The following is a 14839-nucleotide window of genomic DNA, read 5'->3' as shown; positions in this document are numbered from 1 at the left end:
GGAAGAGGCACCGTATCAACTCCTTCAAAGTTGAGAAGTTCAGCAAAAGCTCAAAATCAGCGATACTCAAGCTTCTCCAAAAGAAGAGGAAGGTCCCAGTCGAAACAAGGATCTATTAGTGGCTAAATTTTGAATCAGGTGGTTGTCAAGGATCTATTAGTGGCTAAATTTTGAATTAGGTGGTTGTCAATGATGGGACAAACGGTGACTTGCAGTAGCCCTTTCTTTGCTCCCTTTGTGATGTTGTCTGAAATCAAAGGAGGTGACCATTCTGATATCAGGCTTCTTACAAAGGCCCTGTTGTTTGTACAGTTGACGTACGTTCTATGTAATGCAAATTTGAAGCATTCACTGGAACATACAGAAATGAATCACACAGGAACAGCGTTAGAGTTGTGGTAGAGACATACAGAAGCAATTTAGTAGCTAATCCTTTATACTATGTATAAATTGTATTTAGCCATGAAGTTGTGCATTGTGTGACTTCTGATGTATTTAGCTAATCCTTTACTTACTCAACCCTGATGGTATTGACTTCTGATGTATGTATGTTCTATGCATGTCCATGTAGATTGAGTGAAATATATTAATCTTATGAGTTTTCTATCCAACAGCACCATGCAAGATGTAGAACAAGATAAAATTATATTGCCAAATTGCCCGATCACTGAAGACGATGGTATCCTTTCTATAGCGTCTCGGGAAAAAAGGGATCCAAAGTTTTCCTTCTGGTCTCAGATATTGATGTTATGCTGGGAAAGGACGATATATTCTTATTTTCAACAATGAGTCCCGTCTTTGTTGAAAAGGGATCTTTTTCTTGGCATGTAGAGATTTGCCATGTTGGATTACATGAGATGGATATTCATTTAACCATTGAAAAATCCCTTGCTAAATTCATTTAACCTGGTTTAGTGCTATCAATCTAAAGCTTGGTAAGGTTTTTAATTAGGACCTAAGTAAGCATATTACTACTGAAATGATTGCTGGACTATTAAACATGAGAAGCTTGATCACTTCTGGATATCATGTTTATTAAGAATGTAGATATATAGTTTATAATACTTTTTAACAACTCGAGCATGGTTTGATGGCAGTAGAGTAAGTTCAATCATCAAATGCTACTCATAATAATAATATTATCTCATCAATTGATGTCTTGGACTTGGATAGTAGTCAAGTATTTCCGAGAAGTATTAAGAATATGAATACTTAAACTGACCTCTTTACTAACGGTTTGAAAATCTTTTGAGATAATTAATTTATAGTGATCCTGTCTGAAAGTCGATGAGATGGATACTGGGGATGCGGCGCTCCTGCTAATTTCTTGTGAACTTCGCTCTCGCCTACAACACAAGCAGCGTCAGTACCGAATTAGGGAAGAGGTCCCCGGCGATATCCCTCCGACGCTAAGTTAATCTCCGACGAAGAAGAAGAAGCAATAAACGGAGCAACAAGAACTATAGTGCAACAGTAAGCTATCACATGTAACGCATACCTCCACCGATTCTTGGACCTCCCTTTATATAGAGCTCCTGAAGCGCGTGTGCACGCTTCCCAAAGCGGACACGCATCTCAAAATTTTTCTGAAAAGACTTATCGGTAAAGTGTCCCTAACATAATACCTTAACAGGCCGAGCATATCTCTGAAATGGCAGTGGAAGCTTCTGCCGTACGATCCTCTGTCAGACCATGTCGCTTGTCAGTGGCACTAGCTCCCAAAAGGATATCAAAAGATAGTTTGCTGTGTCTGTTGCTTGGCCGAGTGGAATAGGCGATCGGCCAAAGTTCCGCCGTACGCATATTGTCCGCTGTCGGGCTGAGCGAGCCGGAAGTCCATTGTCCAAGTGTTGTTTGTTGTCGGACCGAGAGGGAAAGCCGCTCGGCCGGAAGTCCACTGTCGCATTCTCTGTTGCTGGGCCGAGCGGGATAGCCGCTCGGCCGAAAGTCCATTGTCCAAGTGTTGTTGTTGCCGGACCGAGAGGGAAAGTCACTCGGCCTGAAGTCCACTTCGCATTCTTTGTTGCTGGGCTGAGCGGGATAGCCGCTCGGCCGAAAATCCACTGTCCGCATGCTCGACTGATGTCGGGTCTGCTGCTAGGCCGAGCGGGAAAGTCGCTCGGTCGAAGTTGAACTTTATCAATGTCGTACCTCGCTGACTGGCCGAGCGGGGTAGCCGCTCAGCTTGATTTCTACACATCATTCTCCCTTGAGCGTCAGGTGTTTGAATGCTCCCTGTGTCGAGGGCAACGATGGATCAGATCCTTCTCCTTGGTCGGGGCATGTTTCGCCCGACCGATCGATGCCATATACACGTTGATCGTCTTGACTTTGACTTCCTTTGATTTTCATCGTGACAATAGGATAGAGCTCCTCATCATCACCGCATTAGTATTAAAGGCCTCTGCAGAGGGCTTTGGGCCCGCCATGGCTCGCACTGTCCCAGCCAATGCAGCTTGTTTCTTGGCATTTGAGTTCACTAGATCCAGTCTCGAGTGAATCCAACACTTCCTATTCTTCATCATTTCATTGGTAGTCTAAGTCTAAAATTTTATTTTTGTTGCTTTGCTCCGTGCATTCAATTGTAGATCAAGTGTTTGATATATCCAAGTGATAGAGAAAACCTTTACGGGCGATGAAGCAAGGTCTTCTCTCCCTTTTGTTTACCTCCACCTCTCAGACAATTTGGTGCTTCAACTTCTCTGGTTAAATTTTGGGCGCCAATAAGCACCTTTATTAATGATTAATCGTGTCTAGATTAGACTCAATACAATTTATTTAAAAGTCATTTTGTTAGTTTGCGCATGAATTTTCCCCTCATAGTCAAACAAATTTTCTAACTCCTTGGAAATTTACTCGAAGAAAAGACAAAAGCAAATTGCATTTGGTGTCGTTCAAAAGTCTATCTATTACTTGACGTTTTCCTATTCGCTGGAAAATTTTTATTCAAATGCATAAGCAAATTGAATTTACCTTTCTTTCCCTCCAAGAAACTCATTCCTTTTGTTTTTCCTTCTAAATTACGTGCAGGAGATGAATCGCCTTCGAGGAAGGAGGGCGACAACGCGTGGGAGTCGTTCAAGTTCACGTAAACGGTTCCTGTCGGCCTAAGTAAACGTGGCACCCCGCAAAAGATTTCTGGTTTGGCTTGCTTCCCACGCTTGCCATTCCCACGTGCGTCCAGATAGAGGCGTTTAATTTAAGTGTTTGGGATGATTCATTTCTAAATCTTATATTTAAATTTTAAAATAAAATTGAAAAATTTTGGATGGTTGAAATCAACATTCACTTTTGATTTGGATAGAAATGAGAATAAAAATTATGTTCTAAATAATAATAATAATATTAATATATTTATTCAATTTTTCTTACATATCATTTTTTCTCTCCTTCCTTTTCATCATATTTTTATTTTCTCATTTTATCGTCACATTTTTTCTATGATTGTTCTTTTTCATCGTACTTTCTCTCTCCTTATTCTATATCACATTTTCTCTTTTATCATACTTTCTCTCTTTTCAATCTCTATTCTTTTCTATTATACTTACTTATTCTGATCTCCTCATCCTCTCTTATCATGATGCCCTCTTTCTTGTCCTCTCGGGATAGTCTAGTGACTAGCACATGAGGTGTTGCTATCATGAAGTTTGAGGTTTGAATTTCGACAAAGCTGAGGTAAATGTCTCCCTTATGAGCGCAGATCCTCTGGACCCGTTCTTCCCTGGTCCCTCCCTGGACCACGAAATCCATATAAATGGATGAATCACGTGTAGCTCACGTGCAGATCCCACGTAGAAACGCAAAAACGTTGAAATACAAAAAGCGTAGAAACACAGATGTGACGGAGCCCTAACCTCACCTCTCGCGATCCGACACCTCCGCCGGCGGTGCGTTGTCATCCTCTCGCGCTCAGAAATGCTCCTCCTGTGATCTCCCTGAGCAAAACCTAGTCGGCGACACCTCTGCCAGCTACGACCCAGTGCTCGCACCATGCAGACCTGCCTCCTCCGAGCCAGTTCTCCTACTCCTCCTCCGCAGAAAACGCATCAGGCAACGACCCAGTTCTCCTACTCCTCCTCCGCAGATCTGCCTCCTCCGAGCCCTCGCCCTATCTCAAGATCCTCAACCTCTGCCGCCGTTAGGGCTAAATTACGGTACTATTTCACCCTAATCTCATCCTCAGATTTGGTTGCATATAGTTTCAGATTGCCATTCTAGCTTATTGTCTTCTTCTTCAAGGTTAACTAAAATGCAAATTTTGGTACTTCTGCCCCATTAGCTATACGTTTAAATCTGTTGAACTATCAACTATTGGTTGAATTGCTTGATGAATGTTGTTCATTTACGCTTGTTTGTAAACTCAAGTCACATGCAATTGGGTTATCAATTTTTGGGATTCTTCCCATCTTTCTTTGGTTTGTACAACCTATAGTTTCAGAGTGAAGTTCTAGCTACTTGTCTTTGCTTGATGAAAGTCTAAGCATCTTTGATGTCATCTTATAGAAAAGAAATGCAAGTTTCTCTACCACATTTGATGTCTATTTCAGCTAAGAAGCTTTGGTCGTAAAACCTCACTGTAAAAGTTTATCTGATGCTCTTTTTTAGCTGAAATAGATTGATACCTCATATCATCCAACCTTATCTTAGTGGATGGAATCTCACTGTATCCACCGTCAAATATTAACTCCTTCCACTGTTTGGTCTTTATGCTTTTTTTGATTAATTTCCTTTATAGGGAAAATTAATCATGTTAGATGCTGAAAAATGTTAGATGTTTGTTTTGTCGCTGTTTTTTAGAGAAAATTTTAGTTAAAAATTGGTGTTTTTAGATCCTTCTTTTGTCAATGTTTTTTTAGTCCTAAAAAATAATTTTAAAAAAAATTGTTTTTTTCAAGATCAAAGTAATTATCATGGATGGTGAATCTACGAGTTGTCGTCGTTTAAATTTTGAAGGAAATGAAGATAGTTGTATGTACCTGATTATGATGATGAGGATGTGGTTGATGTAACTTATTTTGTAATGTAACTTGACATTTTGATGTAATTCTAAGTGATGTAACTTGTTTTGTTATACAAAGTGAACTAGTTCTGTTATACTTTTTATAGTGGTTTGTTATGCATTTGTTAACTTGGAGTCCCAGAGTTGCTCTTGGGAGCCACAGACTACAGTGTGGGAATTTACCTGTGGAGTGCCGGTTCTATTTTAACAGAATTGTTGGGTAGGAAGCCTATTATGCCTGAGATGACTGAGGTATGTTTTTGAGTTGTTTGTTTGTTTGTTTCTTGACATAATATATTTTAGTTGTTTTCAGCAAAGGTTCTCAATAGCTTTTATTGGACAATTGTAGAGCAATATGTTGAACTATATCATCTTAAAAATCTATGCACGGTAAAAAAAAATATCAAACAAAACATCATTGTATAAAGATGGAAAGGATTGAATGGTGACAAGATAGAGCATAGAGAATTATCATGACGCAAGATTTGTAATCCTTTACAGTTCAGATTGGATCATCTTAAAAATCTATGCTGGGTCTAATTTGCAACAATCCATAAAGATGAGATATTTCGTGTTCAGATTGGATCATCTTAACATTCCAGAAACGACCCTTCCCACATACAACTACACTAAACAAGAGGAGCTACAAGCCAAGCTATTCCATTTGAACCTGTCCTTACCCTCTAGAGCTGTCACTTGAGAGAGATTATTTGATAGAATACATCCTAACGTGCTCTAACCATAAAGGAATTTTTAAACGTAAGTGTTTTGCCACAATTAAGATAAACTTTCTCACTTGTATCTTGCACTTTCATGTCATTTCTTGCAAATTTATGTTAGTGTATTTAAAAAACTAACAATGGAATTAATAAAATAGGAAACATTCGTCAAATAAAGAATTTTTTTTCTATCTTTACGTTACACTCATAGAACATTTAATCTACAAGAACAACTATTATATCCAATTTCTATAGAAGATTTATGCACATACTGAAAACACAAAACTTATACTACCAATTCTTGTGCAATATTTCTTACTCCGAATAGTCCATTACATTCTTCAAACAATATATATATACATCAAACCAGGATACATCAGAAATCATCAAACCATGATACATCAGGAATCATCAAATATAGCTAACAATATTTTTCCAACAAAAAGTAAACGCATCTCCATTGCCAAAAGAGGGATGCAACAATTTAGAAAGTTATGTAAGAGTTCAACTGCCAAAAGGGGGATGCTCAAACGAGGACAACTCGTAGATTCACCATCCATGATAATTACTTTGATCCTGTAAAAAAAAAAGTAATTTTTTTAAAATTATTTTTTAGGACTAAAAAACAGTGACAAAAGAAGGATCTAAAAACACCAATTTTTAACTAAATTTTTTTCTAAAAAACAGCGACAAAACAAACATCTAACATGTTTCAGCATCTAACATGATTAATTTTCCCTATAAAGGAAATTAATCAAAAAAGCATAAAGACCAAACAGTGGAAGGAGTTAATATTTGACGGTGGATACAGTGAGATTCCATCCACTAAGATAAGGCTGGATGATATGAGGTATCAATCTATTTCAGCTAAAAAAGAGCATCAGGTAAACTTTTACAGTGAGGTTTTACGACCAAAACTTCTTAGCTGAAATAGACATCAAATGTGGTAGAGAACCTTGCATTTCTTTTCTATAAGATGACATCAAAGACAAGCAGCTAGAACTTCACTCTGAAACTATAGGTTGTACAAACCAAAGAAAGATTGGAAGAATCCCAAAAATTGATAACCTAATTGCATGTGACTTGAGTTTACAAACAAGCATAAATGGACAACATTCATCAAGCAATTCAACCGATACTTGATAGTTCAACAGATTTAAACGCAGATTTAAACGTGTAGCTAACGGGACAGAAGTACCAAAATTTGCATTTTAATTAACCTTGAAGAAGAAGACAATAAGCTAGAATGGCAATCTGAAACTATAGGCAACCAAATCTGAGGATGAGATTAGGGTGAAATAGTACCGCAATTTAGCCCTAACGGCGGCAGAGGTTGAGGATCTTGAGACAGGGCTCGGGCTCGGAGGAGGCAGATCTGTGGAGGAGTAGGAGAATTGGGTCGTCGCCTGATGCGTTTTCTGCGGAGGAGGAGTAGGAGAACTGGCTCGGAGGAGCAAGTCTGCGTGGTGCGAGCATTGGGTCGTAGCTGGCAGAGGTGTCACCGGCTAGGTTTTGCTCAGGGAGATCACAGGAGGAGCGTTTCTGAGCGCGAGAGGATGGCAACACACCGCCGGCGGAGGTGTCGGATCGCGAGAGGTGAGGTTAGGGCTCCGTCACGTCTGTGTTTTTGCGCTTTCTGCATTTCAGCGTTTTTGCGTTTTTGCGTGGGATCTGCACATGAGCTACACATGATTCATCCATTTATATGGATTTCGTGGTCCAGGGAGGGACCAGGGAAGAATGGGTCCAGAGGATCTGCGCTCCTCCCTTATGGGCTAGTCACTATTCAAAAGATTAGTAGCCGTCCATGATGACTAGTCATTATTCCAAAAACTATAGTCATTCATGATTTACTTCCTCCATGTTATTCAACTTTTGCCATCATGATACGAGGGGTGGGTGGACTGGACTTCACTGTTAAACAAGTGGGATCTAACCCATCCAACTAATGAATGAGCAAAAGATGAGGACTGATCTAGGGATTCGGGACCAGAGAATCCCTACCACATGATACCCTCTTTCTCATTTTCTCACCGACCAGTGTGTACCAATCAATCAATATCATCGATCGATATTATAAGATGTGTTATTTTGACTTTCAACAGTTACAGAGCGATTTGGTGGAGCGAATCGAGTAGGGTTTCGGATTCTTCGTTGAAGTTGCCGCTGACCTTGGCGTTCGCGGCTTTAATTGACTGCCACGAGGAGATCGGATCTCCGCCCCGATTCCCTATCTGCCGTATTCTTCTGATCTAGGTAGCGTTTTTGTTCCTCTTTGGTTTCGTTCCGTTTAGGTTTGCTGATTGTTTCAAAGATCTCATCTTTGTGCTGGAAAAACGAGATATTTTGTGTTAAAGATTTGGTTGCTTTCGTTTATGTGGGAAAACTTGGAAGGTTTCTTGAGCTTTTCTTCTTGATTGAAGGTCCATGAATAGGGCTTTCTGGTTGTACTTTGATCTAATTTTGGCGTCTCTTTTTGGCAATGGCAGTTCGCTTTCTAAATTTCAAAATATAATACGATGAGGGCACCGTCTCTCCTTGCGCAATGCTTGCCGGCGTTGATGCCGCATGACAAGGTTAGCCAGACTGGTGTTCCTGCTGTCTCTGAGAGGGATTTACACCTTCCTTCTCCTGCTGTTGAAGTTATTCCTTCTAAGGTACTTATTTCCAACTTGTTGGCCTTTGTATATCTATTTTAGTGTTCAGTGATTGTTTTAACTCGTAAAATTTAGAGTGATTTACCATGTTTTTGAGGCATGTAATTTGCCATTGTGTTGCTGCTGTGCATGAAGGGCTTCTGTATTTGACATTTTGATTTAATCTGCTATATTTAAGTCTTTCCGATCAACACATTCATGTTTAGAATTTATAGACAAGTTCTCATTTCTCCTATGGATATGTGACAGAATGCACATCCATACAAATATGCTGGGGAAAATGTTGATCTGCAAGGGCTCAAACTTTTCAAGGTATGCACTCCAGCTGTAGGGAAGTCTGATAAACATATTCTACCATCATGCTTCACACACTACATGCTATATTCTTCTTTATCCAACTTATTTGTTATTTTAACTTTTTAACCAGGGAAGAATCAGTGTAACAGATATGATTGGATTTTCAAGTTTGGAGACGTCATCATCCAAATCTGATGGTGAGTGTAATAGTTAGGTGGTGTTTTGCATAATTTGTCTCACAGAAAAGAAAATATTTATATATATGTTCACCGTTTTTGAATTGCAGGATCTCTTAAATGCTGGGAGAGTTCAACAGATCTCTTAAGTATTCTTAAACTAGAGATTCGTGATGGGCTCCTAAGTTTCAGAGGCAAAAGGATTCTAGAGGTGCCTACATTTACAAGTCCTTTCCTGTTTGTTTCAATTGATAAGCTATTATTATTTTTATTCATTCTCTTTTCTATAGTATACTTAGATGCTTGGTTGCACACTATTTTGTGGTGTCTCCTATTGTAAAGGAAGTTGATTAATTTGGAAATTTTGCTTCAAGATGTACCAAAGTTCTTTATAGAATTCTTCAATTTGCCTTCATCACTTTATTTGAAAGAACTTCATCCATTTATGATTCCCATTTTGTGGATTTCATTGTTGTTATATTCCTTATGCATGAATGTGATATTACGCCTATGATCCAATTTTGAATTTTCAAGTACTGTCTTCTGTGGTTTTTTTCTCTTAGGACCAATTACTGACATTTATATTGATGAAGCTTTGCAATAATTTTCCTCTTTTCTTGTGATCATAGTGAACTAGTTTCATAATCTGGGTGAGAGAATTTGGTGTAACCATCTAGACGTTGGTAAATTTACTCATTCTTTTCCTATGAACAACCATGAGTTTTTGCATGATTATTTTTTGAATGGATTACCCTTTTGGAATGTTTTGCCTTCTCTGAACTTGCAAAATTCTTAGTTTTTTCTTCTTGTGTGAATTGGCAGTTATATGTTTGATCACAATTCACAATTCTCTTATTATACAAATGCTAAGTATTTATGCCATCGCTTTTCATCTCATCCTGTTGTCATGCTAATGCTAATAACAGTTGCATGCTGCTTCATTTGTTCTCCTTAATTTTAGCATAAACCTTAATTGTTCTCCTAAGCTGCTCCAGTTAGTTTCTAGGCAAGATAATACCACTTCTTTACATTGGTTTTGCAGAGGATCGCTTTCATGTAGTAGCAAAACTTATATGTAGTGCATTCAATTTATTGTATGAATTACTTTGATACAGTAGCCTTGTTCCATTTGGGGCTTCACACTCCTGGTCGTCAAGGAGCATATTTTGAAGCCTCTAATTCTCTGATCATATAATCAATGCTTTTGTTAATTAACATTGACAGAGATCTAACAAAAAATTCAAATTGGTGGTATCAGAAGCTGTGATTTATTAGTCAATATTTGCTACAAAGTCACTTGCTATCAGAAGTTGTGATTTATTGATTTGTCTCCTGAATAGAAGGCTTTAGTATTTGCCATGTTATTTTTTCTTGCAGATGCAGCATTTTTTCCTAAATTTTTCTCTCTTCTGCTTTCCTGATTATTGTTGATATTGCTGCAGCTTGGTTGCGGTTATGGTTTAGCTGGGACTTTCGCCTGCCTTAAGGTATTCATTTATCTTTCATGAGTTAGAGCTCTCGTTTAATGGTTTAGATGCTGAACTATGGCTTATGTAATACATGTTTTGTGTTTGACTGTAAATTATAATGGTCCAATGTAAATCAAGCCTTCCAAAACATTCTAGAAGCCTAATTTTTCATTCAAACATGTTGCAGGGTGCTTCTACAGTTCATTTTCATGATCTGAGTGCAGAAACTATAAGATGTGCAACCATACCAAATGTCCTTGCAAATATTGAGCAGGCTAGGGACAAGCAGAGTCGCCAACCAGAGAGCCCTCTCACTCCATCACGACAGCAGTTAACTTCTGATGTTCATTTCTATGCTGGGGATTGGGAGGAGCTCCATACAGTCTTATCAGTGGTGAGAGTGGAAGGTCTTGACTTGTCACAGGGGGCTAGCCTTAGCTTCTCTGAGGATGACTTTATGGAGGCATGTAGCAGTCAAGATGACAGTGTGCTTGCTCATGAAGCTGATTCAAGACGATCAAGAAAGCTTTCTGGAAGCCGGGCCTGGGAAAGAGGAAGTGAGACACACCCAGGAGACGCTGGCTATGATGTCATTTTAATCACTGAGATTCCTCAATCAGTAAATTCCTTGAGGAAACTATATACACTTATAACAAAGGTGTGTAGGATAATTCTCTATCATTATAATTAGTTATGGAAATGTCTTTAGATCATCAGACCCACAAACTGCCCAATGTGATAGAAAAAACTGGTAAACAAGTCCTCTCTGGTGAATCTAAGAGCATTTTCTGAAGCTTCCTTCTATCACATCTTGATCTAGTAGAGTTAAGAACATCGAGGATGTTATTGAGAAAACAAGTCCTCTCTGGTGATGATCGACTTGATATCCGATGATCTGAATTGTGGGCTGCTTTGCTTATACTATAATATAAAATGAGGCATAGTGAATATGAAGAACCATGATTCATCACAACTTTTTATTAGTTGATAGGCCAGAATTTTAGTTTGTTTACTTCGTACTAACAGGGGCTTGCATCTTTCTTAGTTACGATAACAATATGAATCACTGATTTCTGCTCCTACAAGGATTCAGCAAAATTTCCTCCTTATCATAGCCTTTTATGACTTGATGTTTTATTGTGTCTAACATGAAATGAGCGATTTGAATTATTTGTGTTTCATTAATTCATGCTCCATAACTGATGAACCAAATTCTGCTTGGTTTTCTACAGTGCTTACGGCCACCGTATGGAGTCTTGTATTTGGCTGTGAAGAAAAACTTCATAGGTTCCAGTGGTGTTGTGCGGCAGTTAAGAGCCTTGGTGGATGAGGAAGGCATTTTCGGCATCCATATCGTTACCGAGGTCACTGATAGGGATATCTGGAAATTCTTTTTCAAGTGAGCATGGTTGGAAGATTAGTTTAGTTTATACCACCAGTTCAGGCACAGAGCCACGATGTATATGATGTCTAAGGTTTTTTTTTTTTTTCATCTTAATTTCAAAATAAGTCTCAGCAATACTAGACCTATATGAACTTTGGTGGAAAAGCTACAATGCTACCATTTTGTAGATAAGTATTCTGTAATTTGTTTGTTTATTCAAGTTCAATTTCTGTAGTTAAATCTTATTGTTGTAAAATTTCGCCAGCAAGTTTTGTGGATTTTAATTCATTTCTGTTTTTTGTTCATTCAAATTCTTTCGCCAGCAAGGGCTCCAGTATAGAGTGGTATGCTGTCTTAGTTTGGCAAAAACGTGAAAATAATGTAATCAAAGTGTTACTCACTGAAATGATAATCCAATCGTATTTAATGAAAGAGTTTGCTAAAATTAAGAAAAAGCAGCAATAAAATAGGAACTTTGTAATTTATATGGACTTTTTAATATATTAGTTAATTGTAATTAATGAATTTCTAAGGTTAAACCAGATTTTTTTATCCCAATGTGTCATATTAATGTCACATAAAAATAAAAAATCTATTATTCTATCTACGATAAAAAAAAAATCCTTTTACAATTTGTATATAAATCCTACATTACAAATCATTTATCTTCCTAGATTATAAATTACAATATAACATATTTTATCATTAATTATAAATTACAATAGTGATAAAATAGTGTTATATAATATTATTCAATAAGTCTCAAATTTCACCAGATGGTTCAAAATTTTTTATTAAATTTTATAAACCTCTCAAAAAATTTTAGATCAGAGATATCCTAATGACCTCCTCGAATTTACCTCTCCTGATGACCATGGTGTCAATCATATGGGATACTCTGAATCATAATGATAAAAGGAGAATACGTTCACCCCCAGTACTTCCATCAATCTGTTCAGAGTCAACATCCAGGAGGTAAATCACGGTAGCTACTAGTCTTTAAAATAATGATTAGTACATAAAGAAGATACTTACTTCAACTTTATCAAAATTCGAACTTTAGATCTTATGATAATATTTTATATATTAATCAATAAATCATTTCGAGAGAAGAGATTGCGGATCATGACCGTTTGTAGAAATGGTTGCGTGTAGCTGTGTTGATGATTTAGATGATGATTTTTAATAATGAATTAATTATTTTTATAAATGTCCATAGGAGCGAAAAATAAAAATTAAATTGGAGTCATATCTATCTATCTTTTCAACTTAGACAGGTGAATCGGTTGGGCATTCGAGGTCTGTGTATAACTTTTTTTTGCCACCAACTTAAATAGCTGAACAAATGAATATAAGTAGGATAAAAATTAAAAAGATACTTTTTTTAACGAATCATGAAAGATCGTTCTATTTTGATTTATTATTAAAAGTACACTCATCCTTTTATATATATATATATATATATATATATATATATATACAATTAAAAGTAGCCGTATCATTATAACTATTATACAATTATAATAGTTATCCTTTTACTCTTCAACTAATCCATTTTTTAACTCTTCAGCTAATCTCTTTCCTCTCTCATTTTTATACAACATTTAACTTAATCTCTTCTATTTTCTCTCTCCTAATTTTCCTCACTTCTTTCCACTAAAATTAATTTAAACACTATAATTTTATTTATTTTTAATTTTAATTTTAAAACGTTAATAAAAATAAAGAATAAAAATAATAAAACATTAAAATGTTTTTCTATTTTTTAATATCTAATTATAAAAGAATAATAAAATAAAATTAATAAAGCTAATTTTATTAATAAAAATAATAAAATAATAAAATAAAAATTACTTTGGTATTAGTCTTCATAAACCAGTACCATAGGTTAAATATCAACATTACTGTGGTACTGATTTTTTAAGACTAGCACCATAGTGTTATGACAGTTTCAAATCATTTTGAGGAAATATTGAGTGTGTAAAAGATAGATATGGTAAAAAATCTTGGTTATGAGTCTTCTAAGTTATAGGTTTGTGTCAATTGATACAAAGCTGAAACTTTCTAAATCTTCTAAGTAATATTGAAAATCTTTTACGATGATAACTAAAGATACCCTTGAACTCTAAGGAACTATAGAAACCTATAGGAGTTGTAATGAATCCGATCAGAGCTCTCTAAGTTCATTATTGGATTTTGATTGAACCCGTTGATGGATCTAGATGACTTATATTTCTGAAATTTTATAATGAGATGGAAGTGTGGAGTGTGTAAAAGGTACATATGATATCTAATCTTGATCCTAATACACTTAGGCAAAGTTATGATTACGTGTCAACTATCACAGACTATGATGTTGATTTCCGATGACCAGCACCATAGTAGTGTTGGTTTATGAAGACTAACACTATAGTGATATTGATTTTCAAAAACCAACACCATAGTGTTGGTTTTGACCAATACTATGGTGTTGGTCTTTAGAAATCGCCACCAAAGTCTGTACTAATTAGCACGTGATCATAACTTCACCTACATGTATTAGGACTAGGATTAGACACCATATATACCTTCTACACACTCCACACTTCAATCTCATTGTAAATTTTCAAAAATCCAAGTCATTTAGCTCCATCAATGTATTTCGGTCAAAACTCATTAATGAATTTAGAGAGCTTTGATCGGACTCATTTTGTACTCCTACAGGTTTTTGCAGTTTCCTAGAGTCAAAAAGTGCCCTCCGTTATCATCGTAAAAGATTTTCCATTGCTCAAACGATTTAGAAAGTTTTAGACTTTATGCCAATTAGCATAGATCTATAACTTCGTGTAGGAGCCTCAGGACCATGATTTCTCATCATATCTCCCTTCTACATACTCACCTCTTTCATCTCATTTTAAGTATTTAGAAATCCGAGTCCTCTACGTGTATCAATGAAGTTTGGTCAAAATTCATTGATGTACCTAGAAAATTCTGATTAGACTCATTCCAACTCTTATATGTTTATTAAGTGATCCTGAGTCCAAATAAGTCATCGTTTATTATCTTAAGACTCCCAATAATGCTCAAAATGATTTAAAATTTTCATGACATTGAGGTGTTGATCTTCGAAAACCAACACCATAACTATGTTGGGATTTA

At 36.6% G+C, this 14839-nt stretch overlaps 1 protein-coding gene across 2 annotated transcripts; it reads left to right on the top strand.

The window, feature by feature from the left end:
* The first annotated feature begins 7806 nt into the window (after positions 1-7806).
* On the top strand, positions 7807-11989 carry LOC122036596. Of its 2 annotated transcripts, none has more exons than XM_042595967.1 (8): positions 7807-7974; positions 8208-8375; positions 8625-8687; positions 8803-8869; positions 8959-9059; positions 10291-10335; positions 10505-10975; positions 11550-11989. In XM_042595967.1, the coding sequence occupies exons 2-8, from the start codon at positions 8238-8240 to the stop codon at positions 11718-11720; spliced, it is 1056 nt and encodes a 351-aa protein (XP_042451901.1). In that variant the 5' UTR covers positions 7807-7974; positions 8208-8237; the 3' UTR covers positions 11721-11989. The 2 variants fall into 2 exon arrangements, with proteins under 2 accessions (XP_042451901.1, XP_042451902.1); XM_042595968.1 differs by lacking the exon at positions 7807-7974 and adding an exon at positions 7988-8112.
* The last annotated feature ends 2850 nt before the right edge of the window (positions 11990-14839 follow it).

Source organism: Zingiber officinale, unplaced genomic scaffold, assembly GCF_018446385.1.
Source record: "Zingiber officinale cultivar Zhangliang unplaced genomic scaffold, Zo_v1.1 ctg178, whole genome shotgun sequence".
NCBI lineage: Eukaryota > Viridiplantae > Streptophyta > Magnoliopsida > Zingiberales > Zingiberaceae > Zingiber > Zingiber officinale.
The sequence above is the reverse complement of the archived record's forward strand: the minus strand, read 5'-3'. Positions and strand labels throughout refer to the sequence as shown.